This window comes from Stegostoma tigrinum, chromosome 35 (genome assembly GCF_030684315.1).
Source record: "Stegostoma tigrinum isolate sSteTig4 chromosome 35, sSteTig4.hap1, whole genome shotgun sequence".
Taxonomy (NCBI): Eukaryota; Metazoa; Chordata; class Chondrichthyes; order Orectolobiformes; family Stegostomatidae; genus Stegostoma; species Stegostoma tigrinum.
In genome coordinates, this window is record NC_081388.1 from 21303988 (window position 1) to 21331725 (window position 27738).

General features: G+C 46.5%; 1 protein-coding gene across 5 annotated transcripts; it reads right to left on the reverse strand.

Moving 5' to 3' along the window:
- On the reverse strand, positions 1-27711 carry trmt1 (tRNA methyltransferase 1). Of its 5 annotated transcripts, none has more exons than XM_048521774.2 (17): positions 27595-27711; positions 23900-24291; positions 22883-22938; positions 22640-22773; positions 18378-18565; positions 17248-17363; positions 16659-16771; positions 16428-16576; positions 15635-15718; positions 11394-11463; positions 6249-6383; positions 5152-5237; positions 4168-4276; positions 3435-3511; positions 1376-1495; positions 720-834; positions 1-198 (listed from the first exon to the last, which is right to left on the reverse strand). In XM_048521774.2, the coding sequence occupies exons 2-17, from the start codon at positions 24259-24261 to the stop codon at positions 136-138; spliced, it is 1977 nt and encodes a 658-aa protein (XP_048377731.1). In that variant the 5' UTR covers positions 24262-24291; positions 27595-27711; the 3' UTR covers positions 1-135. The 5 variants fall into 5 exon arrangements, with proteins under 5 accessions (XP_048377731.1, XP_048377732.1, XP_048377730.1 ...); XM_048521775.2 differs by having other exon boundaries at positions 27655-27708; XM_048521773.2 differs by having other exon boundaries at positions 27590-27703.
- Between the last annotated feature and the right edge of the window lie 27 nt (positions 27712-27738).

The following is a 27738-nucleotide window of genomic DNA, read 5'->3' on the forward strand; positions in this document are numbered from 1 at the left end:
TTCTTTAAAAAATTCAGTTTAATTATGGAACATGCATGTCAAATGCTACACTTTATATTGGGATCCTGCCATCATGCTCCAGTGGGTTGTTATTTGCAATCTGACAGGTGACACAGAAAATTGCACCTCTGACGCTTATTGGTCACTTCTCTTTGTGGTTGCTTCCTGGTGACACTCCTCTCCAGAGGTACAGTCTCCCTAAAAGAGAGATCAGCGAAACAGATCAACCCCTCAGCAATTCATAATGCAGCACTGAGAAACCTTCAATCTGAAGCAGTAGACTTAACTGTCACTCAAAATCAGGTGTTGTAAGTCATTTGTGGAGCAAGTCTTACAACCTCTTGGTGGTCCTTCTCCACTGCCCTAGGCTACTTCCAGCAAGATTTCACCAGCGGCTGTTGTCTGGCTCAATGCTCTCATCGATTTAGGAATGTCATTTTAAAATGGATTCAGTCTCAAAATCTACATGAATTAGTGTCCCTCCCAGAACACAGCAATGAACTAGCCACTCCCTACAGGATTGTAGGATGAACCCCAGGTACACAATACAAACACACAGTGGAACGTTCACTTTGTGCGATCAATGCCAAAGCAGGCAACTGATCCACTAAACACTGCATGCCTGTTGTAAACCTTTCAGCAGACACCTGCTCTTGTATTAGCTCCAATCACCTGTGTTCATATCTAACCAAATCACATCACCACCAGCTGCTGCTCACCTCTCGGAATATTTTACAGGGGATAGTCTTCCCAGAATCTGGATCGCACAGTTTCAGCTTCCGTTTATTCTGCAGCCGTTTTCTTTTCTCTTCCAAAGTTTGGGAAATTCCTCCACTAGGAGACACAAAGCAGCAACTCTTCAACATATCCATTCCCCTCCTTCAGAACCTCAAGCTACTTTATTAGACCCTCAAAAAGCCTGCTGAGAAACACTGCACCTACCAACAGAAAGCAGAAGGACTGTTCACTTTGCAATTTGTTCAGTCAACCTGTGAACCATTGTTGCAAAAATCAGAAAGAGACAGGAATAACACTGGCTCAGGAGGTGTACCAGAGTCAGTGCATAGTCTGTGCCTGCAGCAGGACTGACAGGTGTTGAGGAAGTGGACTATGCTAATAGGACATGGGTGGAGAAAGCAAGACCCTGTTCACCTTACACATGCGTTTGATTGTGTAAAGCAGCTCCTAGCCTCTCTTTCCCTCCTCCTTCCCCCCCCCATCCCCCCACCACCTGCACCCTGACAGCAAGCTCTCACATGTGGCATCAGGCTGACTGGCAGCAAAATAGGCCACTTGCTCCAGGTTTTAAACTGACTGACCGACCCTAAACACAGCCCCTTCCAGCCATGGTGCCTGTTACCAGCTAGAAGCTTACCCAATTTTAGCCCTTGCCTTTGGTCCCCAGTTGGCTTCCGGGTTTTCCTGGAATCTTTTTAGGCCTTGCTTTCTAGATTTGGGATTTGCATCTTCCCGGATATCAAAGCAAGCCTGCAGACTGAGAAACACAAGGCTTGGGTAAGCTCGATTGCAGTGGAGAGAAGAGAAAAAAAAATGTAAGTCAATGTTACAACAACACAAACATATTCTGAAGGAATTGTGCACAACTGACAAGGCTATACATTGAAAAAAAGTTTTTTTTTTAAAAAGCCAGATTAAAAAATAAAGTTAGAGAATGAAACATACATACATAATTCTACCTCGAGAGTAACTAGGACACTCCTTGGCTAGAGAACACAAGGGAGAATCAACTTTGGAACTGAAAAACTAAACCAACCACCCACCCCCCCCCATCCTAGTAACCAGATGGCATGATGTTAACATCATTGGACTGGAAATCTAGAGGCTCAGGCTAATATTCTGGGTTCTGACACAGGTTCAAATCCAACAATAAAAAGCCTCAGTAATTATGATGAAACTACTTGATTAACACACAAACCCATCATTTACAGAAGGAAATCTGCTGTCCTTGCCCAATATGGGACGACAGGGGACTCTAGATCGACAGTAATGTGGTTGACTCCTAACTACCCTTTGAAATGGCTACGTGTGCCTCAGTTCAAGAGCAGTTAGGGATGGGCAACAAATGCTAGTCTTCACAGCAAGCCCATGAATGAATAATGAAATAATAAGAGTTACTGATTACATTCACCTCAAGGAGTTGACAAGGAGGCTTGTATGTGAGTTGTGGGGTAGTCACCCATTTCCCAAATTGCTGATATCTCAATGCTGTCTTCTGGAAGAAATTTTACATAATGAAAGGAATCAAAAAACCCGTTCCACAGACTCCTAGCTTGTAGGAACTGCTTCAGCAGTGGGACAGTGTTCCCAGAGAACACACTGAAAAACTTTGGCATAAAATTTTCTAATCAACCTGTTCAGAGATGCTATTATATGTGGAGTAGGTGGGACTTTAAAATCCAGTCCTCCTGACACAGAGGTAGGAATACTACCATTGCACAAGAAGCCCTCCCTAAAATGGTTTTAAACAGTGATCTCCCAGGACAGGAGCAGGAGGCAATGGAAGGTAGAACGTAGAGGAAGTGGTTCTCAGAAGTCACACTCCACAAGGTGTTCAGATTTAATTGCAGTTGGATCCACACATCAGGAGGTTGATTGTGTTGACAAGGGCAGGAGGGAATAGAACTAATATTGGATCATAGAATATAAAAAAAAGGGCCAAAGATCAGTCTGCAGTCATTTCTTGTAGCCCACTTGAAAAACCTAGAAAAAAAAGCTAAGGCCCAAACGTGGCCATTCAGTCCATGATATCTTGCTCTTTCCTATTTCTCCACACTTCTCCCACCTTTAAAGAATTTATCCAATTCCTTTTTGAAACGATTATTGAATGTTTCCACTGTCCTATCAGATAGCAGTGCATTCCAGACCACAACTCACTAATAAAATCAGTGTCCCCATTCTGATTTTACAAGAGGGACAGGCTCAGCATTTCAATAACCTGCACATATTAAAATAAAACGAGCAGTGACTACAGGGAAAACCATACCAATGCAGCCCACTCAGAGGTAAGTGATGAGCAAGAGAAAAGCTACACCTTGAGAGAGCTCACCGAACATGTGTCACTGAAACTCGGGCAAAGCTTCGTTTATCTGTGAACAGAAACACAGGTAGGGCACCGATAACTGCCTCTGCCATGCTTCATGTCAGAGCTAGACATCAAACACAGGGAGCATCTGCAAATGGGGCTAATGTCATGTCTGTGTTTGATCCAATAGTCACACATTCTCTTAATGAACCACAACAGATACAGGAAGAAATTTATTGTGCCCTCACACAGGCCAGCCCAGGCAATTTCCAACAACCCTATCCTCACCCAAATACAGCATCAACTAATTCTGTCCAAAGCAAGCCTAGGAGTTTTGTGATCTGTAAAAATCCAGGCCCACACAGGTGCAACTACACATTCACCAACTTACACAGGCTCTTTGCTGAGGATTCGAAAGGCAGGGCAGCTTTCAGACAGTTTCTCTCGCTTCACTGGGTGGATTTTCTCCTGCAGCAGAAACACAGCTCGCTTTAGACAGGGTTACAGGAATGATAAGCCAGACCTCAGGGTTAAGTTATGAAAGATTCTGCAAATCAACTCAGTTTTCTCTAGAATTTAAAATGGTTAAAGGGTGATCTGAGTGAAGCTTTCAAGATATTAGCAGGAAGTGACTGGGTAGACAAACTATTTCCACTGACTGGAGATTCTAGAAGTAAGGGCACTCTGAGAATGAGGGTCAGTGTGTAGGAGAGATGTTAGGAAGCACTTCAATACAAAAGGGTGGGGTGGGGGTTTCGAACTCTCTTCCACAAACGGTAGTGGATGCTAGATCAATTGTTAAAATTTTAAATCAGAGGGTTTTTTTTTCCCCTAACTCCACATACCTAGCTTTGCCTAGCAAGGTATTCTGGAATATGGGCCAGAGGCAGGAATATGGAGTTAGGCCACAGCTCAGCCATGATCTCATTGTACGATTGAAGAGGCTCAAGGGGCTGAATGGCCTACTCTGTCCTTACGTACCTCCAACCACAGGTAACACTGCCACCTTCAGAATGAGTGCACAAAGCTTTGTGCTCTCATATTTTCAGGCCTTGGCAGAGCATTAATTTTCATTTAACCATGGATAATAATGTTACTCAAACATCCACAGAATCAAAACGTACCCAGCACCTCATGATATCCCAGATCGCTGAAGGTGGTGCATCAGTTTTAACAGCCTTTTGGGAAGCATGTGAGAGAGACACTCGATAACCAGCGTGCAGCAAGGCAGACCTAATAGGAGGTGGAGGAGGAAAAAGATTAGAATCATTTCTGTATGCAATTCCATTCAGCACAGCCTTTAGTTTTTAATGGGGAAAGAAGTTTGGAGATCAGTTCATTCTCAGCTAAAAATGAAAAACTCATTCCAATCAAAACCAGACTGTCTCAGGACATGGACAGCACAGGGTTAGGATACAGAGTAAAGCTCCTTCTACACACTGTCCCAATAAGCTGTAGCCTCAAGCAGCACTCCTTACATGCCTACCCTTGTTGTCCTTTCCAAAACACCAACCCATGCTTGTATGTGTCACATTAAGCAAATACCAACATGCATTCCGAGGCAGGTTAGTACTCTGCTCCTGGCAAAGTAGGGAAAAAAAAAGTCTTTTCTACATTGGTCAGCCAGACAGCTCTGGATTGGAACCCAGGAGCTATAATACACAACCGGGTAAATCCCTTTCAGCTGCGAGCACCTACCCTCCTAAATCACACGCTTCTGTTAAAATATCAAATCATCCCATACAATCCTTTCTCCAATAATATTCCTGCTGGAGAGTTACAACCAGCTCAATAACCCATCTAACCCCGTGGCAGAATACTTTCTATAGGAAGTACAATCATGGATATAGGAAGAACATCATGGATTGCTCAGCCCACTGGGACTGGGAGTTTGCCATTCCCCACCAAGAGCTGCTCATCTCTAAGCATTATAAAATTACCACAACCGTAATGCAGGAATTACCAACTTTCATGAGTTTTTTGCCTTTTAATTAAAAAAAGGCAAGGTTTACCTCTTCAACAGGGAGAGGGTGTGTTAGGGGTTAATTTATAAATCTCCAACATCCTGGTCCATGATTCATGCCAGAGGAGAGGGCTAATGATCCTACCTCATCTGTAGGAGCGATGGGGTGTTACAGCGGATGATACTGCTCAGGTGGTCCATGGTGTAGTATAAAGGGCAGTCTGGCAACTCCTGGTAAAGAGAAACCAAATTTCAAGAGACGTTTAAAATGCACCGATGGCTTACGAGCAAATAATATTCCCTCCACATTTGGGGAAAGGTAAACATAAGAGCACTTCAGTCAACATAATAACCTCGAGAGAAACTCCAGGCAGACAGGAGAGGCCAAAGGCTTTAAGATTAGGGCTTAACAGAGGAGGCAGAGATACAAAAAGGGTTTAAGAAAACTCAAAGCATAGGGTCTAAGTGACTGAAGACAACTGCCAGTGCAGGGTCAAAAGGGTAGAGACGGGGTGTGTTCAAGAGGTCACAGAATCCAAGGAAGGTTGCTGGGGCGGGGATGTGTGTACAGAGATATGGGGCATGTGGGAATTTAAACACCAGAAGAATGGCACTTGGAGGTGTGGAGGGACCAGAATCCAAATGTAGTTCAGCAAGGGTAAGGATGAAGTGTACACAGCGTGAGGAAGCAGTGGCAGTAGATAACATCTTGGGAGGTGGAAGTACATGATCTTTGTGAAGAAGGTATCAAGATGTGTGATCAGGGATATATAGGACACTGAGGTTGCAGCCTAAGAGAGGGAGAAGGAAATGGGAGGGTTGGGAGTTTAATGGAGACTCAAACCAAGTGTTATTACCCAATCTCTTTTTTTTTGCTCCCTTTTGTCCCAGTGTTCAAGAAATGTCTGTGTTTCTCTAACCTGTGCTCCCCATTCCCAGGGCCCCAGGTGTTGTTGAAACAGAGTTGACAGTTTGTTCTGAATTACTGATTGGAATGGGCTATGTGGAACAAAGAGAAGTTGGACAAGGGGCAGGTCAGAGGGAATTCACTTCATAAAAATGGCTGCCTTACTTGCCTCGTCCAACAGTGGAACGGTCAGTGACCTTCCAGAGTAATTCAACTTAATCCCAAAGTCTTCATTCCTCCAGCATGGAATCATCTACCCATACAGTGCACTCAGATTTCTCTCCCCGCCACGATCCTTTCCCCTCAGCAAGGAAGGAAACTTTCCAGGAGCTCACCTCCTTGGCCATGCTGAGGATACCCAGGATCCTATCAGACGTCTTGAACCGCTTCGGGTTGTGTTCAACTGATTTGAGAACTCTCTCTACAAAGTCTTGGTCGTGGATTTGCTCAGCCCAGATTGGGCCACCAAGCTGAAACCAGAACAGGAACATCATTGTGTACTCTCTCTCACACCAGGCACCACCCCAGCCCCTCCCATTGGGAGCACACACCTTTACACACTGCTGTCTCATTCAGTGCCACACCCTCCCACCCCCAGCAGCTCATTTAGGGTTTGATTCGAAAGGTGTCAGTGCCATGCTTCAGAAAAGTCAGAGTCAGTGACTATTCAGCAGTACAGTGCACTTCATTGCCAAAAGGCAGAGAGGGAGGTGACAATGCAGAACTCACTTCCACAGGAAGTGACTACATTTAAGCAGAAACTTGACTTACAGACAAGGAGAAAGAAGGACACAAATTCGGGAGGACACTCAAATGGAGCTAAAACACCAGCACGAACTGGTAGGGCCGAGTGGTCTGTTTGTGTTGTATGGCCGTTGTAATCTTGTATCACCTTAATTTACTGCTATCGAGAATATGCCATATTCTCTCCTAGCTGTTTTATCCTCAAACTAATTAGTTTTAAACTGAAAGGCATTAGTGAACCAGATGAGATAACACGGTGTACAGCTGGATGAACACAGCAGGTCAAGCAACAGAGGAACAGAAAAGCTGACGTTTCAGGTCTGGCTCCTTCTTCAGAAATGGGAGAGGGGAAGGGGATTCTGAGCGACAATGAGGCAGATGGAAGGTGGATAAAAAAGCAGATAGATGGAGAGGAGACACAGGTCAAGTAGGCAGAGATGAGACTGGTAGGTAGGAGGTGAGAGGAGCAGACAGGTGGGAGATAAAAGACAGACAGGTCAAAGAGGTGGGGACAAGCTGGACTGGTTTTGGGATGAGGTCAGGGGAGGGGGAGATTTTGAAGCTGGTGAAGTCCACGTTGAGGCCATTGGGCGACAGGGTTCCCTAAGTGGAATATGAGGTGCTGTTCCTGCAACCTTCGGGTGGCATCATTGTGGTACTGGAGAAGGCCCAGGATGAACACGTTGTCCAAGGAGTGGGAGGGGGAAGCAGAAGTGGTTTGCGACTGGGAGGTGCAGTCGTTTGTCACAAACCGAACGTAGGTGTTCCGCAAAAGCGGTCTGCAAGCCACCATTTGGTCTCACCAATGTAGAGGAGGCCATGTCGGGAATAGCAGGTACAATATACTACATTTTAGCAGATGTGCAGGTGAATATCTGTTTATGAGGAAGGTTCTCTTGGGGCCTGGGACGGGGGTTGGGGGGGGTGGGAGGAAGAGAGCTGTAGGGGGAGGTGTAGCAGCTCCTGCGGTTGCAGTGAAAATTGCCGCGGATGGTGGGGAGCGTGGAGCGAACAAGGGAGTCATGGAGAGAACAATTGCTCCGGAAGGCACATGAGCGTGGGGAGCGAAAAATGTCCTTGTTAGTGGGGTCAGATTGCAAGGTGACAGAGGATGATGGGTTGGAATCTGGAGGTTGGTGGAGTGGTATGAGAGGACAAGGTGGATTCTGTCTTTGTTGTTATTGCGGGGTGGGGGTGTGAGGACAGAGGAGTGTGAGAGAGAGATGCAGTCAAGGGAGGGGAAGTTGCAGTCCTTGAAAAAACGAGGACGAGGACATCTGGAATGTCCAGGAGTGGGATGCCTCATCTCTGGAGCAGATGCAGAGGAAGTGAAGGAATGGGGGATGGCCTTTTTGCAGGAAGGTGGGTAAGAGGAGGTGTATTCTAGGTAGCTGTGGGAAATCAGTAGGCTTGAAATGGATAACAAAGCGTGGAGCTGGATGAACACAGCAGGCCAAGCAGCATCTTAGGAGCACAAAAGCTGACGTTTCAGACCTAGACCCTTCATCAAAAAAGGGGGGGGATGGGGAGAGGGTTCTGGAATAAATAGGGAGGTGGACCGAAGATGGATAGAGAAGAAGATAGGTGGAGAGGAGAGGTGGGGAGGTAGGGAGGAGATAGGTCAGTCCGGGGAGGACGGACGGACAGGCCAGGCCAAGGGGTTGGGATGAGGTTAGTAGGTGGGAAATGGAGGTGCAGCTTGAGGTGTGAGGAGGGGATAGGTGAGAGGAAGAACAGGTTAGGGAGGCGAGGACGAGTTGGCTTGGTTTTGGGATGCAGTGGTGTGGGGGGTGGGGGGGGGGGGGGAGAGAGAGAGTAGATTTTGAAGCTTCAGAAATCCACATTGATACTATTGGGCTACAGGGTTCACAAGTGGAATATGAGTTGCTGTTCCTGCAACCTTCAGGTGGCATCATTATGGCACTGCAGGAGGCCCAGTTTGGACATGTCGTCTAAGGAATGGGAGGGGGAGTTGAAATGGTTCACGAATGGGAGGTGCAGTTGTTTAGTGCAAACCGAGCGGAGGTGTTCTGCAAAGCAGTCCCCAAGCCTCCGCTTGGTTTCCCCAACGTACAGGAAGCCACACCGTGTACAGTGGATGCAGTATACCACATTGGCAGATGTGCAGGTGAACATCTGCTTGATGTGGAAAGTCATCTTGCGGCCTGGGATGGGGGTGAGGAAGGTGGTGTGGGGGCGAGTGTAGCACTTCCTGTGGTTACAGAGGAAGGTGCCGGGTGTGGTGGGGTTGGAGGGGAGTGTGGAGCGGACAAGGGTGTCACGGAGAGAGTGGTCTCTCCGGAAGGCAGACAAGGGTGGGGATGGAAAAATGTCTTGGGTGGTGGGGTCGGATTGTAGATGGCGGAAGTGTTGGAGAATGATGCGCTGTATCCAGAGGTTGGTGGGGTGGTGTGAGGACGAGGGGGATTCTCTTAGGGTGGTTATTGTGGGGGCGGGGTGTGAGGGATGAGTTGCAGGAAATGCAGTAGACTCTGTTGAGGGCGTTCTCAACCACTGCGCGGGGGGAGGGGGGTGGGGGAGGCGGTTACAGTCCTTGAACAATGCCACCTGAAGGCTGCAGGAACAGCAACTCATATTCCGCTTGGGAACCCTGCAGCCCAATGGTATCAATGTGGACTTCACCAGCTTCAAAATCTCCCCTTCCCCCACTGCATCCCAAAACCAGCCCAGCTCATCCTCGCCTCCCTAACCTGTTCTTCCTCTCACCCATCCCCTCCTCCCACCTCAAGCCGCACCTCCATTTCCTACCTACTAACCTCATCCCAATCCCTTGGCCTGTCCGTCCGCCCCGGACTGACCTGTCCCCTCCCTACCTATACTCTCCTTTCCACGTATCTTCTCCTCTATCTTCAGTCCACCTCCCCCTCTCTCCCTATTTATTTCAGAATCCTCTCCCCATCCCCCTTTTCTGATGAAGGGTCTCGGCCCGAAACGTCAGCTTTTGTGCTCCTGAGATGCTGCTTGGCCTGCTGTGTTCATCCAGCCTCACACTTTGTTATCTTGGAATCTCCAGCATCTGCAGTTCCCATTGTCTCTAGGCTTGAAATGAATAATTGGTTTCCAGGTAGATGCCAGAGATGGAGACAGAGGGGTCCAGGAAGGAGAGAGAGGTAGAGATGGTCCAGGGGAGCTCAAGGTTGGGATGGAAGGTGTTAGTAAAGTGGATGAACTGTTCAAGCTCCTCATGGGAGCACAAGGCAGTGCACGGGCCCAAGCTATGCTTGCCTCTTGGTAGGATATGTGGAACAGTCCCTTTTTCTGCAGCTACACTGGCCCCATCCCTCTCCTCCTCCTCCTCTGTTGTATCGGGGACTGTATTGGTGCCGCCTCGTGCTCACCACTGTTACTCCCTTCACCGCTCCACACTCTCCTACGCCTCCCCCATCAGCCCTATTCCAGGCCAAGAAAACCTTCCTCAAAACCTGCACATCTGCTAATGTGGTAAACTGTATCCGCTGTTCACGACATGGCCTCCTCTACATTGGTGAGACCAAATGGAGGCTTGGAGACCACTTTGCAGAACACCTATGCTCAGTTCATGACAAACGACAACACATCCCAGGATGACACATCCATCCTGGGCCTCCTGCAGTGCCACAACGATGCCACCCAAAGGGTGCAGGAACAGCACCTCATATTCCAGTTGAGAACTCTGTGGCCCAAATGGTATCAATGTGGACTTCACAAGCTTCAAAATAACCCTTCTCCCAACCGCATCCCAAAACCAGCCCAGCTCATTCCTGCATCCTTGACCTGTCCATCTTCCCTCCACCTTCTATCATCACCTCCCCCTCTCCCGCTCTTATTTCAGAGTCCCCTTCCCCTCCATTCTGAAGAAGGGTCCAGACCCGAAACGTCATCTTCCCTGCTTCTCTGATGCTGCCTGGCCTGCTGTGTTCATCCAGCTCTACACCTCGTTATCTCAGACTCCAGCATCAGCAGTTCCTACTATCTCTAAGTCTGTGAACCAGATGAGTTTTGACATTTAATACTTTGATCCATTGTCTCCACTAATAACACTATTTTTCAATTCAAGTATTATTTTAGCAAACCAAGTTTAAATCCCACCAGAGATTTGAACACAGGTCCCTAAAACATTACCCAGGCCTCTGAATGACCGGCTCATAGGCACTACTCCCCCTTTCTGACGCTTGAAATGTTTTGACATGTCAAAAGACACTATATAAATGCAAATTGTGATCCAAACCTTCCGGTCTTTGCATAAAAGCAGAACGTCAGAAAACTAACAATAATCAGACATTGCTAGAAAAACTCAGGTCTGGCAGTGAGCAGAGGAAAAATTGGAGTATACATTTGGGGTCCAGTGACCCTTCTTCAGAACTGAAAAAAATTAACATCAGTTTTACTCTGTTTTGAAATGAGCGATTCTCCTTTAAATGAATGAAGGCCTTCATGTGACTACAGTGCGCTTGTACCATGAGATAACAAGGTGTAGAGCTGGATGAACACAGCAGGCCAAGCAGCATCGGAGAAGCAGGAAGGCTGATGTTTCGGGCCTGGACCCTTCTTCAGAAAAGGACATTTCTGAAGAGTCTAGGCCAGTGTTCCTGCTTGGCCTGTGTTCATCCAGCTCTACACCTTGTTATCTCAGATTCTCCAGCATCTGCAGTTCCTACTATCTCTGAAGCGCTTGGACCATGACAGTATTAAGGAAAAATAAAAAGCAAATGCCATATATAAGGGCGCTGTCTTACCAGATGCCTCTGGTAGCAATGCTCACACTCTGCTCCCACGGGTGGTCCTGAGCTCGCTGTGTATTTGTAGCTGGATAAGAACAATATTATCCCAGGTTACTACTAGAAAAGAAAGATTTTTGGAATTATAGAGGGCTTTCACAACTTCAGGACGTCCCAAAGCATTGTGCAGCCACTGCAGTACTTTTGAAAATAAGTCACTGTTGTGATGTCGGAAATTCAATAACAAATTTGTACACACCATACTCCTGTAAATAAAAACAGAAGCCGCTGGAAAAGTTCAGCAGGTCTGGCAGCATTACCAAAGAGAAAGGCAGCGGAATTGACAATCCTTCCTCAGAATGGATGGTAACGGAAGACATCGGTTTATATGCAGAAACTAGGGAGGGAGATGGGCTAGGGAGTAAACAATAGAACAGAGCCTTAAGAGCAGTTGGATAGACAAAAGGAATTGATAACGATCTGGTTAGAAGGGTGTAAAATTGTATCAGAGATAGTAGGAACTGCAGATGTTGGAGAATCCAAGATAACAAAAGTGTGAAGTTGGATGAACACAGCAGGCCAAGCAGCATCTCAGGAGCACAAAAGCTGACGTTTCGGGCCTAGGCCCTTCATCAGAGAGCTCTGATGAAGGGTCTAGGCCTGAAACGTCAGCTTTTGTGTTCCTGAGATGCTGCTTGGCCTGCTGTGTTCATCCAGCTCCACACTTTGTTATCTTGGTTCGAAGGGTGAATAGCTGTTAATGGGGACTATTAGTGACTGACAATAGCTAGTGTGTAATGGCAGGCTATGGTGATAACAAGACCTGGTGGGTGGGGTAGGGGGCTGGGACATGGGAGCGTTTAGGTCCTAAAATTTATTGAAATTGATATTGAGTCCAGAGGGCTGCAGGGTCCCCAAGCAGAAAGTGAAGTGTTGTTCTTCCAGCTTGCGTTGAGCTTTGCTAGTACACTGCAGCAAGCCAGAGACGGATACTGGCAAGGGAGCAGGACGGTGTGTTCAAGTAATTTCAGAGATAGTAAGAACTGCAGATGCTGGAGAATGAGATAACAAGGTGTGGAGCTGGATGAACAGAGCAGGCCAAGCAGCAGAGGAGCAGGAAGGCTGATGTTTCAGGCTTCAACCCTGGCCCAAGACGTCAGCCTTCCTGCTCCTCTGATGCTGCTTGGCCTGCTGTGTTCACCTAGCTCCACAACTTGTCATCTCTGGTGTGTTAAAGTGGCAGGCAACTGGAAGCTCAGGATCTTCTTCTGCAAGCAGAATGTAGATGTTCGGAAAAGCAGTGACCCAGCCTATGCTTCATTTCCCTAATGTAGAGGGCACCACATTGTGAGGAGTGAATGCAGTAGGCTAGATTGTGGGAAGTGCAAGTAAATTGTTGCTTCACTTGGAGTCCAGTTGCCTGCCACTTTAACACACCACCCTGTTCCCTGGCCAACATCTTTGTCTCTGGCTTGCTGCAGTGTTCCAGTGAAGTCAATACAAGCTGGAAGAACAACACTTCATTTTCTGCTTGGGGACCCTGCAGCCCTTTGGACTCGATATCGAGTCCAATAATTTTAGGGCATAAACTCTCCCATGTCCCAGCCCTGCACCCAGGCCTTGATATCACATAGCCTGCCATTACACACTACCTGTTGTTAGTCACTAACAGTCCCCATTAACAGCTATTCACATTTCTAGCCAAAGCTAGAGATAGTTATCAACTCCTTTGTCTATCCAACTGCTCTTCTCTGTCTCTTCAGGCTCAATCCTTACATTTACTCCCTAACCCATCCCTCTCAGTTTTCTGCATATGAACTGACATTTTCCCAGCTACCATCAGACACTGCCAGACCTGCTGAGCTTTCCTAGCAAATTCTGTTTTTGTTCCTGATTTATAGCTTCCACAGTTCTTCCCATGTTTATGGGAACCAAATCAAAAAATCTTTTCACAAACGTACAAACTGCCTCAGTGATGCTGAAATAAATATTACACAAGAGACGCTGGAGAACTGTGCTGCTGTTTAAAATAATACCACAGGATGATAGTTTAATGGTTCGTGTGACATTTCACCTCCATCAGTTCAACACGAGGAACATCAGGATCATTTTGTGCTTCTTCTCTGGGAGCTGGACACGTACACGTAATGTTCTAACTCAGAGGCAAGTGTCACCCACTGGGCCACATGTGAACTGAACATCAGCACTATAGCAAGGCACGAAGGGTTCGTTTGATTGGGCAACTTTTCCCTCTTTCAGGAATAATTCCTTTATGGGAAAGTGGTCAAGGACAGCACCTTTCTACTTATTCAGCATCCCTTCTACTTTCCCTCAGTACCAGACTTGGAATATTGTGTCCAGTTCCAGTCGCCCTATTATAGGAAAGATGTGGAGGCTTTGGAGAGGGTGCAAAGGAGGTTTACCAGGATGCTGCCTGGACTGGAGGGCTTGTCTTACGAGGAGAGGTTGACTGAGCTCGGACTTTTCTCTCTGGAGAGGAGGAGGAAGAGAGGTGGCCTGATCGAGGTGTACAAGGTAATGAGAGGCATGGATAGAGTTGATAGCCAGAGACCTTTCCCCAGGGCAGGATTGACTGCCAGGTGGGGTTGTAGTTTTAAGGTATTAGGAGGAAGGTATAGTGGAGACGTCAGAGGGAGGTTCTTCACTCAGAGAGTTGTGAGCGCATGGAATAGTTTACCAGTGGCAGTCGTGGAAGCAGAGTCATTAGTGACGTTTAAGCGACTGCTGGACGTGCACATGGACAGCAGTGAATTGAGGGGAACGTAGGTTAGGTTATTTTAATTTTGGATTAGGATTATTCCGCGGCACAACATCATGGGCTGAAGGGCCTGTACTGTGCTGTACTGTTCTATGTTCTATCCGCAACAGATGGACTAATTCAGTATGAGAATGAATGATGCACTCACTCAAATTTCTCCATTATTTTTCAGAATCTCACAGAGGGTCTTAAACTAAACCAGAGAAAGGACTGATATGGGCGACGCTGGGATCTTGGGAGACCTGATGGGTCATCCACTCAGCATTTCTGGCTGAAGGTGGATAATTATATATAAAAAAACAACAACACATTATAACAAAGTGTGAAGCTGGATGAACACAGCAGGCCAAGCAGCATCTCAGGAGCACAAAAGCTCACGTTTCAGGCCCAGACCCTTCATCAGAGAGGGGGATGGGGAGAGGGAGGGAGGCGGACCGAAGATGGAGAGAAAAGAAGATAGGTGGAGAGGAGAGTACAGGTAGGGAGGTAGGGAGGGGATAGGTCAGTCCAGGGAAGACGGACAGGTCACGGAGGTGAGGGGGGGTAGGGGGTGGAGGTTAGTAGGTAGGAAATGGAGGTGCGGCTTGAGGTGGGAGGAAGGGATGGGTGAGAGGAAGAACAGGTTAGGGAGGCGGGGACGAACTGGGCTGGTTTTGGGATGCAGTGGGGGAAGGGGAGATTTTGAAACTTGTGAAGTCCACATTGATACCAATGGGCTGCAGAGTTCCCAAGCGGAATATGAGTTGCTGTTCCTGCAACCTTCGGGTGGCATTATTGTGGCACTGCAGGAGGCCAGGATGGACATGTTGTCTGAGGAATGGGACGGGGAGTTAAAATGGTTCGCGACTGGGAGGTGCAGTTGTTTATTGTGAACCAAGCGGAGGTGTTCTGCAAAGCGGTCCCCAAGCCTCCATTTGGTTTTTCCAATGTACAGGAAGCCACACCGGGTGCAGTGGATATAGTATACCACATTGGCAGATGCGCAGGTGAACATCTGCTTGATGTGGAAAGTCATCTTGGGGCCTGGGATGAGGGTGAGGGAGGAGGTGTGGGGGCAAGTGTAGCACTTCCTGTGGTTGCAGGGGAAGGTGTCGGGTGTGGTGGGGTTGGAGGGCAGTGTGGAGCGAACAAGGGAGACATGGAGAGAGTGGTCTCTCTGGAAGGCAGACAAGGGTGGGGATGGAAAAATGTCTTGGGTGGTGGGGTTGGATTGTAGATGGTCTGGACCAACAACACATTGAGTGGCTGAGGGACAAATATCGGTCAGGACTCTGAAGGAGAACTCACTTCTGATTCTTTAGATAATGCCTTGGGATTTTTTTGTTTTTAAGAGCCTCCAAGCGGTCTCTCTTAGCTAGGCTGAATAAGCCGCAAGGGTGCAGCTCAGAGTATCCTGGGACACAGCTATAGTCAAGAGGTCAGCGAGAGAGAAAGAAATGGGCAATGCTGTATACTTACAAGAGGAGAAACAGTCACCTACTTGTTACCGTGGCTGATCATTTTGCCCATCCTCTGAATGTGGAAGGTACCGCAGCCCACACAGTGATATATCAGAGCCTGTTTACTGAAACAGAAAAACAACTGTCAGGCACACAGCAGCTGAGAGACCCCCCCCCCCCCGCTGCTCAAAACTAATCAACATCAATAATCTCCCCCAGAAAGCACCAACTGGAGAAGAGCTAGGTTAGGAAATGCTGATCATAAAAAAGTCAATAGCAATAATACAGCTAACAGACAATTATAACGGCTTTATTGTTCTGGGGCAGTGAAGAGATCAGGACGAAGCCACCGTTATCACCAGCCTCAGTCCAGATGTTTTTGTAGTAGCTTTGGGTGAAGAAAGCCATTTCTCCAATGTGTCCCTCATTTCCTGAAGGACAGATTTGTACTGACCAAGCTCCTGCCTCCTGGTTTGGGCGTGGCAGTAGCTGTGTGTAAATCTGACACTGACCTACTAGCATGAACACAGGGCAGAGGGCAGGGGCAGGAGTCAGTGTTGACAGTCCCAACCCTCACACTTGCGTGTGAGAGGAGACCCCAGCACTCAGAGCTGGAACCGCTGCTTGGACAGCATACAAAGAGAAGCCTGTGACTGTAAGACAAACCCAGGACAGTCTGCTTCATGTGGATGACAGCGCATTTAAAAGCAAACAAACAGTTTAACTGGCTCCAAGTGAGCAGTAGAGGTTAGAAACTCAATTCAATTGACCAGTCTTTCCCGGTTGTGTAGTCCCTGTAAACAGACCGACTAGGCCTCACCCAGGCGACTGTACCTGGCAGATGCTTTCACCTTAGCTTGTCCTGTGAAGACCTGGACAAACACTCTAATGTAAAAGTCCACACTGACAGAGAGGAGAGGAACAATGTATCGCTGGTAGCAGTTTGCACGAAGATCCAAATTGTGTAGGATGATGCGCAAAGCCTGTGGGGAGTAGAAGAACAGGAGGTGACAGAGAAGAAACAACACATCAACCAGGAGAGCTTCGGAATCAACAGCAACTCACCATTTCATGACAGAACTTTGACTTCAGTGACATGGCTCCATACTTGCTGTAACAGGTCTCCCCACTGTTCCCAGCCATTACTGCCATATCAGTACATGTCACACAGAGAAGCCCTTAAAAAGAAACAAACAAACAACAGATGAATGATTTTTTTTTTGACTCCACTGTAATCAGGTGCATCCCCTGAACTCCAGTGAGAATAGCAAACATCTATAGTTCTATCCTTAGACAGTGAGTTGGCAGAACATGAAATGCTCCCAGTGCCAGACAGAGATTCTTTCCAAAGGGGAGCAATGCTGCCTGAAAATTCTTTGATGCATCAGGCTCTCCAACCAGCGACAGTATCCAGGTGATAGCAATCCCTCCTGCAGGTCAGCACAGACTGGAACAAGCACCCGCTCACGCTCCTAGGACAATGACAACCTTCTACAGGATGTTATCCACGAGCTGCAGAACCAGCCCAGGACATATTTCACCCACAATGCCCCACATCCACACTACCCTGGAAGGGTGGCCCCAGAAAGCCAAGGACCAGCTCTGGATGGTCACAGGAATCTCGAGAGGCAAACAACCTGTGCTCAGCCCTCACCTCCTTCACTCACTGCTTGAACAGCTGCATCGATGAACTGCGACGGGCTTCCATATGGATCCAGGTCAATCACATCAAACCGGTCCTGCCTCCTCCTGGACCCGTACATGAGCATGCTGCAGAGAGACAGAGAGTCAGAGACAAAAACCTCCCCCATCTCTTTGGGGAGTATTGCCTACAGTCAGGCAAACAATTGTTACCTTAAAGACTGAAATAGAAATAAAAACAGCAGATGGATAAAGTACAAGAGTCAACCAGCACAGAATCCAAACATAAATTTGCAAAAAAGGTGAAGCAATAATCCTCAGGACCATTTTCAAATTAAATTGTTGAAAACCTGTCACCAGTTGGATATCCCCATTCTGTACTAACGATTAAAATATCCTCTCCCTGGCCCTCGAGAGGCTGAGGCAAGTCACCCAAGTCTAGAGGGGACAGGTTCAGAATGAACTTGAGCACCTGGTCCAGAATAATAGCCCAGTGGCAGAAGGGATGGCTTGCAGTGAAGAGTGGCATATTTAGACTGAGCAGTTGAACAAAAACATTGCTGCCCTGGGCAGAGGTAAAAGACAATTCTGAAAAGGAGCAGGAGAGCTCTGCCCAGCATTCAGGGTCAACACACATCCGTCAAAAATCAATAGCATTAAGACATCATTGCGCCAGTCTGTGGGATTTTGCAGTGTGTAAATGGACCACTGCCTTTCCTAGGAGGCCCTTGTGACAAAGTGGCAGTGTCCCTACCTCTGAGCCAGGAGATGTGGGTCACGTCCCACCTGCTCCAAAAGTGTGTAATAAATAACTCTGAACAGGTTGATTTGGGGGAAAAGAGAGACCCCCTTTCACAACTACTTCATCAATTGTAAAGTGCTTTAGAATGTCACATCATCATGATAGAGGCCGCAGAAATCCAAATGCTTTCCTTAACCCGTGTCTGACTTTAGCCAGGAACGGGGTGGAAACGGAAGACAGAGTTACAGAGTCAAAAAGTCGACAGAGTAAAAGGCCCTTCGGCCCATTGAGTCTGTGCCAGTCAAATAACCTGTTCTAAACTCATTTTCCTGCACCCTGTCTGGTATGCCTTTTACTTTATTCCTTAACAAGTCTGTCTTTAAGAAAAAACACACCAATACCTTGCATCTGCCAAGCTGGCCGTTACTAAGTGCTGCACTCCATTCAGCTCAATATTTCTCTTCATTAGCGTCACCGCTTTCTCGGAAAAGTCATTTGCCACAATACTGTGAATTCCAGGAACTTCCTTGGCGAATCGGATTGAGCGAAGTCCAGATGCTGCTAATCCCTCTAGAACTCGAATCCCATCCTGCACACAGTAATCAGACTCAATAAACAGAGGTTCCATCAGGGAGTACACGCCGGAGACACTTCAAAACAGACTCACACAGCAAGGTTCTCAAGGGCACCAGCTCGTAATCTAAACAGACATCGCCCCCTGTCTCACTTCAGTGAGCACACTCTAAATTCCATGCAGTCAAAAGCTCTTCCTGCCTCCCATTCACACTTGCCCTTATTCAGGAGACCAATGATTACGCAACTGCTCTACTCTGCAAAGCTGCAATTTGGTCTCTCCTGCAGTCCTGCTGCTCCACCCCACCCCGAGCAGATCCTCAGGGCCACTTCACTCCTACGTCGTCTACTTGTTGCCATAGCCCTCGCAATGAAAAACATAAAATGAAGTGTTCAGCTCAGCAGAGGTGTTGCTCTGACCCAAGGACAGGAGGTGACCGTCCCTGCTGTCCCAAACTGACAGCAATCACCAACCAGAATCCGTTTTCAGCAGCAAGCATTGTGAATACTGAGAAACAATACTCTCCCCACCTATCTTCTTTACTCTCCATCTTCGGTCCGCCTCCCCCTCTCTCCCTATTTATTCCAGTTCCCTCACCCCATCCCCCTCTCTGATGAAGGGTCTAGGCCCGAAACGTCAGCTTTTGTGCTCCTGAGATGCTGCTTGGCCTGCTGTGTTCATCCAGCCTCACATTTTATTATCTTGGAATTCTCCAGCATCTGCAGTTCCCATTACCCCTGGGTTACTTACTGCTTCCCTCCTATCCAAGCACAAAGGCCGCTGAAGCAAATTACAGCCTCTTCCAAACCCACAACAAAGTTAAATTAAACTAATATGTAAATGTACACAGATAGAAATCAGTTAATTGGTTGTGTTGGAAGTTAGAACTGAGCAGGGAAGTATCTTAAGCTACGTTTAGCCACAGAGACTAAAGATCAAATCACAGACCTCCTGCTCTGGGCCAGGTAGGTTTTGATTCCACTCCCCACCATCTCCCCCCCCCCCCCCCCCCCCCCCCCCCCCCAAACCTACAGCAATGAGCAGGATACCTATTAACTTCATGTTGAATTACTTGTTCCACTCTCTATGAGCTCCAATACGTCTAGTATCCAACCAGAATGAATTATTTCATTTTATATCTGACACACATCACTTCCCCTTCCCACAGCATTGCAAAGAAAGTCCCAGGGTCCTGCAGTATTTACAGCAACTCCATTTTAGAATGCTTTCCTGTAACTGGGACTGAAACAAAGAACTGCCTAATAAGGAGGTAGGTCCAAGATTCAAGACGATCTTAAAAAAAATCAGGAAGTTCTAAATTGGAGCAAGGCCAATTTTGATGGGATTAGGCAAGAACCTTCAGAGGTTAATTGGGGACAGGCATTTGCAGGTAAGAGGACGGGTGGAAAGTGGGAAGCCTTCAAAAATCAAATAACAAGAGTCCAGAGATAGTATGTTCCTGTAAGTGTGAAGGGTAAGGCTGGTAGGTGTAGTAATGCTGGATGACTGGCGAATGAGGTTTTGGTCAAGAGTAAGAAGGACGCATATGTCAGGTAAAGCCAACAGAGATCGCATGAATCCCTAGAAGAGTAGAAAGGCAGTAGGAGTATACTTTAGAGGGAAATCGAGAGGGCAAAGCAAAAAAAGGAACGAGATAGTTTTGGCGATTGGGGTTAAGGTGAATTTGCTCAGAGATGAGTAAGGGTGTGGAATGCCCTGCCTGCAACAGTAGTAGACTCACCAACTTTAAGGGCATTTTAATGGTCATTAGATAAACATATGGATGATAATGGAATAGTGTAGGTTAGATGGGCTTCAGATTTGTTTCACAGGTCGGCGCAACATTGAGGGCCAAAGGGCCTGTACTGCACTGTAACGTTCTATGTTCTATGTATAAATACATGAGACACAAGAGAGTACTAGGGAGAGAATCAGGCCCCTTAAAAGATCAACCACGGGAAGTGGGTAAGATATTAAAATGCATATTTTACATTAATGTTTACTGTGGAGAAGGATATAGAAGATATAGAATGTGGGGAAATAAATAGCCACATCTTGAAAAGTATCCATATTAGAGGTAGCGCTGCTGGACACCTTAAAATGTATAAAGGTGGATAAGTCTCTGGACCAGATCAGGTGTACCACAGAACGTAGCTTTACCCTGGGAAGTGAGAAGAGATTGCTGGGATCCTTGCTGAGATATTTGTATCGATAGCCACAGGTGTGGTGGCAGAAGACTGGAGAGTGACCAATGTGGTACCATTATTTAAGAAAGGTGGGAAGAAAAAACCAGGGAACTACAGATCAGTCAGCCTGACATTGGTGATGGGCAAGTTGTTGGAGGGAATGGATTTACATGAATTTGGAAAGGCAAGGACTGAATAGGGATAATCAACATGGTTTCCCACACACACAAAGCCATGTCTCACTAACTTGATAGTGTGTTTTTTTTAAAAAGTGACAAAGAGGATTGATGAAAGCAGAGTGGTAGATGTTGCTTATATGGACTTCAGCAAGGCATTCAACAAGGTTCTGCATGGTATTCTAGTTAGCAAGATTAGTTCACATGGAGTATAGGGAGAACTAGCCAAATGGATACAAAACTGGCTCAAAGCAGACGTGGGGGAGGGGTGGGAATTGCTTTACAGACTGGAGACTTGTGCGCTGTTGGTTTTGGTAATGGGTCCACTGCTTTTTGGTCATCTATACAAATGATTTGGATGCAAACAAAGTAGTAATTAGTAAATTTGCAGATGACACCAAAATTAGATTTAGTGGACAGTGAAGGAGGTTACCTCAGATGGGCCAAGGAGTGGCAGATGGAGTTTAATTTAGATAAATGGGAGGTGCTGCATTTTGGAAAGGCTATTCAGGCCAGGACTAGTGCACTTAATGGTAAGTTCCTGGGGAGTGTTGCTGAACAAAGAGACCTTGCAGCAGAGGTTCATTGTTCCTTGAAAGCAGAGTCAAAAGTGTACAGGATATCGATTAGGCCACTTTTAGGATAGTGCATTCAGTTCTGGTCTCCCTGCTTTAGGGAAGAATGTTGTGAAACTTGAAAGAGCTCAGAAAAGATTTACAAGGATGTTGCCAGCGTTGGAAGATCTGAGCTGTAGGGAGAAGCTGAATAGACTGTTTTCCCTGGAGTGTTGGAGGCTGAGAGGCGACCCTATGGAGGTTTATAAAATCATGAGGGGCATGGATAGGGTAAATACTCAAGGTCTTTTTCCCCACGGTGGCACGAGTCCAAAACTAGAGGGTATAGGTTTATCGTGAGGAGGGGAAAGATATACAAGGGGATTTAAGGGGCAACTTTTTCATGCAGAGGGTGGTGCGTGAATGAACAAGCTGCCAGAAGAGGTTGTAAATTGTACCAGCTTCCATCACATTTAAAAGGCGTCTGGATGGGTATATGAATAAGGGTTGAGGGATATGGGCCAAAAATGCTGGAAAATGGGACTAGATTAATTTAGGATGTCTGGTTGGCATGGACGAGTTGGATCGAAAGGTCTGTTTCTGTGCTGTACATCTCTATGGCTAAGCTTTTGGATAGAAGCATGGGTGTGTGTAGCACAGTGGTCACATCATTGGATAAATAATCCAGAACCCAGGGACATGGGTTGAAATTGCTCCAGGAGAACTTGGAACAAAAATCCAGTCACAGTTATGGTGATTGTGGAACTGACGGATTTTTGTAAAAAGCACAGATTCAGGCACCAAACATAGAATCCCTGCAGGGCAGAGAAAGGCCATTCAGCCTATCAAGTCTGCACCCACCCTCCACCCTAGCCTCACATTTCCCCACAGATCACCCACTGAGCCTGCACATCCCTGGACACTATGGGCAATTTACAATGGCCAATCCACCTTAACCTGCACATCTTTGGGCTCCAGGAGAGATTTCAGACAAACCCATCTTATGTGACCGACAGCCCTCTGAAATGCCCAATCAAATCACTCGGCTGTAGTCAGGGTGATAACTCACCACCACCTTCTCAGGGGCAGTTGGAGATGGACAGTAAACACTGGGCCTCAGCCGTATGGCTCACCCAGAATGGAACGAGCCAGGCGAATCGACAATTGCCTCACCTCACATTTCTCCCCGACAGTGGCAGTTCTCTTTAACACCGAAGCATCTCCTGATCCTGATGCAATTCCAGCAGTTGCGTTCTCCATCAAGTTGACAACGATTTTCTGCCTTTCCTCCTCTCCAGGGATTCGCACTGTGCGAAATATTCCAAGGATGGTTAGTTCTGTACTGTCATGTGCACCACCGCGGCCCCCCCCCCCCACCCCAACCCACCGTTAAAGACAGGCCAAACACCCACTGACCTTTAATCCCCTTGGACAGCAGCTGCTGTTGGGCAAACTCTGTCATGACAGCACACCTGAGGGAGAGAGGGACAGACAGACAGACAAAGACAGAAGCAGTTACTGCCTGGTGGCCTTAATACCCTCCCATATCCAATCCCACAAACCACTAAAAGATTTCCTTCCCAACTCAAGGCTATGAATCCTGTTGGGGGAAACAAGTGAGCTAATGTAGTTTGCCACTGTAAAACATCACCCAACCCTTTAACTGCCAAAGCACATGCACTCTGGGGATCCTGAGCTCACCTTGCCTCACTGTCCCTCACTCAACTTCAATGCTTTCAATCAAATTCCTGAGTAGTCTCATTTCAAACTCACAGGTGATTCAGTTCACAGCCTATTGCTACCTAAAATCCCATTACACATTAAATCAAACTTGTTGCGGTACTCCGCAATAACGAGACAGCCATGAGGGCAAAACGTCAGTGTGCCTCTGGCTCCCGACACACTGGCTCTAAGATAAGGTTGGGGCATCATCCTTGAATGACTTTCACAGGCAGCAGTGTACAGCTTTCCTCCTGAACCATAACACCACACCCACCCCCCTCACTCCCAGGATTAGGGAAGCTCACAAAATCCCATAAAAAGGCATTCGATGTAAACTTGTGAGCCGACAGTCTGAATGTTGTTTCATTCATACAAACAGGCAACTTTTTGAAATACCTTTGGCTAAACTGGTTTGAGAGTTTGATGAAGGGGCAATATCAAGTTACAACTGGGATCAGAAATTATACTGGCCAGAACACACACCAGCTGTTTGCAATACGACAGCAATTATGATGCACTCCTGAATCTTTCAAAACTGTCAGTCGCTCTAATATTTGTTTCTAGTGTTATTAGAGCTTGATATTGTTTTTCCAAAAGCACAAAACATGAACTACAGCAAACAAATATCTAACTACATTCCATCAGAATCATTTAAAGGTCTGAGATCAAGACATGCTCCATGTTAACATGCCCACAACAGCAGGTGCTTACGTGAGGTCACGGTTAAACTCTTGCACAGGGTTATAAAACACTTCATTCACACTGGGGAAGATAATTTTCGCCTTCCCCTCATTTATAACAGTCTCTGTGTGCGTCGCTCCTGGAGGAGTTGTGCTATTTGGTAAACAGTCTTCAGCAGCCTCCAAAAGGCTGATGTTTTGACACTGCCCACTGCCATTGCTGGTACACATCGGGTTCAGCTCCGCGTGCCGTTCCTCTCCCGTTTCCATCATGGAGCTGCTCCCTTCAGTTACATGTAACAGAGACTCTGTCTGCACTGCTCTCCTTATCACCATCCAAGTGACATTCAAAGTGCGGGGAACAAAGTATCTGAGCGCTCTGTTTACCAGCATTCAGCAACTAGCTAAGCTGTGGTTTTAACTCTGTGGGGGGAGAAAAAAAGCAAAAGATAATGAGAGGATAACATACTGTAGAAGATAACATTGTGTATTCCAATTAAAAGGCTAGAATGCAGGTACAAGCAATTAGGAAAGCTAATATTGTTTATGGTGGAGGAGAATTAAGTACAAAATAGGATGGTTAAGCTTCAGTTAACTAGGACATGGCAACACCACTGCAGGAGTACTGCGCGCAGTAATAGTCTCTATTTAACATATAACGCAGGAGCAAGAGTAGATCATTCGGCCCTTCGAACCTGCTGCACCATTCATTATGATATTGGCTGATCATCCATCTCAATAGCCCGCTCCTGCTCTGCTCTCCCCACCCCCACCCCCACAAAATGCTATATCCAACTCCTTGAAATCATACAATATTTGACTGCTTTCTGTGGTAGCAACTTCCAAAGGCGATCAGTCTCTGGGTGAAGAAATCTATCCTCTTCTCAATCCTAAATGGTTTAACACATATTGTTATATTGAGGAGCTCTGGTTCTGGACTCACTTGCCATTAGGAACATCCTCCCCGCATCCGACCCCGTTAGAATTTAATCAGCTTCTATCAAATATACATCCTTCTTCCTAACTCCAGCAAATATAATTTTAACTGATTCAACCTCTCCTCACATCAGTCCCAACATCCCAGGAGTCAGTCTGGTAAACTTTTGTTGCACTGCCTCTATGGCAAGAGCATCCTTTCTCAGAAAAGGGGATGAAAATATCATAATACTCTAGGTGGTGGTCTCACCAAGGTTCTGTAAAATTGCAGTTAGACATCCCTGCTCCTGTTTCTGAATCCTGTGTTGAGCACATACCATTTGCTTTTTTTACCACCTGCTGTACTAGCATGCTTCCTTTCAATGGCTAGTATATAGGGCACTCAGGTGTTGTTGCATAGTTCCCTCTCTCAATTTATGGTCAGATAATAAACTGCCTTCCTGTTGTGCTAGCAAACTGGATAGCCTATTTATCCAGATTATTATCCATCTGCCCACTCACTAAGTATTGAAGCTTCTCTATATCCTCCTTACAGCTCACCGTCCGACCCATGATTTATATCATTTGCAAATTTGGAGATATTGCATTTAGTCCTCTTATCTTGAGGTGGCACGGTGGTTCAGTGGTTAGCACTGCAGCCTCACAGCACCAGGGACCCGGGTTTGATTCCTGCCTCAGGTGACCGTGTGGAGCTTGCACGTTCTCCGTGTCTGCGTGGGTTTCCTCCGGGTGCTGTGGTTTCCTCCCACAGTCCAAAGATGTGCAGGCTAGGTGGATTGGCCATGCTAAATTGCCCATAGTGTTCAGGGGTGTGTGGGTTTTAGTGGGGTGGGTCTGGGTGGGATGCTTCAAGGGGCAGTGTGGACTTGTTGGGCCGAAGGGCCTGTTTCCACACTGTAGGGAATCTAATCTAAACCATTAATTAGTCGTGAATAGCTGGGTTCCAAGCACCAATCCCTCCAGTACCCCATTGGTCACTATACTAATGGCAGGCAAAGGAATAATGTAAATGTGTGGAAGCAGTTCAGAGAAGGTTCACTTGACCTAGAAGGATCAGTGGTCTTATGGAGGAAAGGTAAGACAGACTAGGCTTGTATCTGCTAAGAGTAAGAAGTGACATGATTAAAACAAGATCATGAGGAGTCTTGAAATGTTAGTTGTGGAGAGAAATGTTCATTCTGCACAGAAAGAGTTATTGTTTAAAAACATAATGCATCACCCATTCAAGACAAAGGATTTTTTTAATGTGAAAAGAGAGAGAGGGTTGCGTACCTTTCCAACTCTTCCTCAAAGGCTTTGGAGATGGATAGATTCTTGATAAGCCGGGGTGAAAGGTTATCAGATCAGACATTACCTTATTGATGGGCAGAACAGACTCAAGGAGCTGAGTGGCCTACTACTGCTCCTAACTCACAATCACGTGATAAATATTAGCTAGGACAGCTGAGAACTTCCCTGCTTCAGACAGTGGCCATCAGATATTTTGCATCTCTCCAACAGTAATAGGCACTGTTTAACATCTGATCCAATTGCAGAGGTTTAACATTTCAGAGGCATGTGAAAAATTAACACTAACCCAAACAGTGGTTATATGTTGCTATGTCATCAGAACACAAGAATTGTTTCTGTCACAACACACTCCTGCAATTTGCCTTGATTAGGAGCATCAATTAAAGGTTACTTGAATATGGAGTATGATAGGAAAGTTATTGCAGATAGGCAGAAGGCTGGCTGCATGTTTATATGTGATGTCATTCAGTGGGAGCAGCTTGATGTTAAATAGCCTAAGGAGGGTGGCTACTAAAAATATAGGATAGCAATTCAGGATAGAAATAGAGAGCACGTGGAGAAGATAACATCTGAAAAGGAGACCGATAGGCCAGGTGCAACATAGAAGCTGTAGCAGAATGGCACAATGACAGAAAGAAAGAATGGAGATTTAAGCAGAGAAGTTCAGGAAACAAGGGGTGTTGGGAAGCAAAGAAATTTGTCACTGTTGCACAATTTTAAAAGAAATAATAAAAGCTTTTGCAATGGAATGTTAGAAGCAACATTTATTGTCAAGGACTTAGATACATTTAAAGTCAGTCACAACTGAACACACAACTTCCTTTGCGAAGACTAGGAACTTTCAAGAGATGATCCTCCCCGTAACTTTGATTCGCCAGTAGAATCAATGAGATCTAGAAGATGGCTGAGGGGCTGAACACAATCCCACCTCCCCTACAAAGACTCAGTCAGTTTGAGTAGCACATGTGGAGAGAGCGAGCCAGGGCGAAGGGAGAGAAAACACGGAATTAGTATTTGGAGCTCAATATGACTTTTCCTCCAAATGAGAATGGTAGGATAAACTGAATGGAATAGAGGAGACAAAAAAACAGAAACTGCTGGAAAAGCTCAGCAGGTCTGGCAGGAACTGTGAAGAGAAGTCAGAGTTGACGTTTTGGGTCAAGTGACCTTCCACTGAAGGACAGCAGTTTGAAGATGCTTCTCTGGGCCTGAAATGTGAACTCTGATTTCTCTCCACACAGGCTATTGCCAGGCCTGCTGAACTCTTCCAGCAAATTCTGTTTTTGTTTCTGATTTTGCAGCATCCACCGTTCTTCCGGTTTTTAAATACAGAACGAGACCATTCGGCCCATTATGCCTTGGTAGGACCACCCAATTCATCTGATTCACCCGGTCCCCTACTCCCTCCCCTTGGGTAAGGGGCGAAGGAGGTGAATGCAAAGGAAGAAAAAAAATGCGAACAAAATACGAAAACACAAGCAGGAAAAGTATGTACTTCACCGACACGGAGAATCCAACACGAACGAAAGTTATTAAGAAAGTAGGTGCTTTGAGAATTACTCTCAGCATAAGAAGCAGCGTCAGGGCCTCGTGAGCGGCGCCATGTTGATAAGGGCAGCAGGGGCATGATGGGAAGGGGTCAGG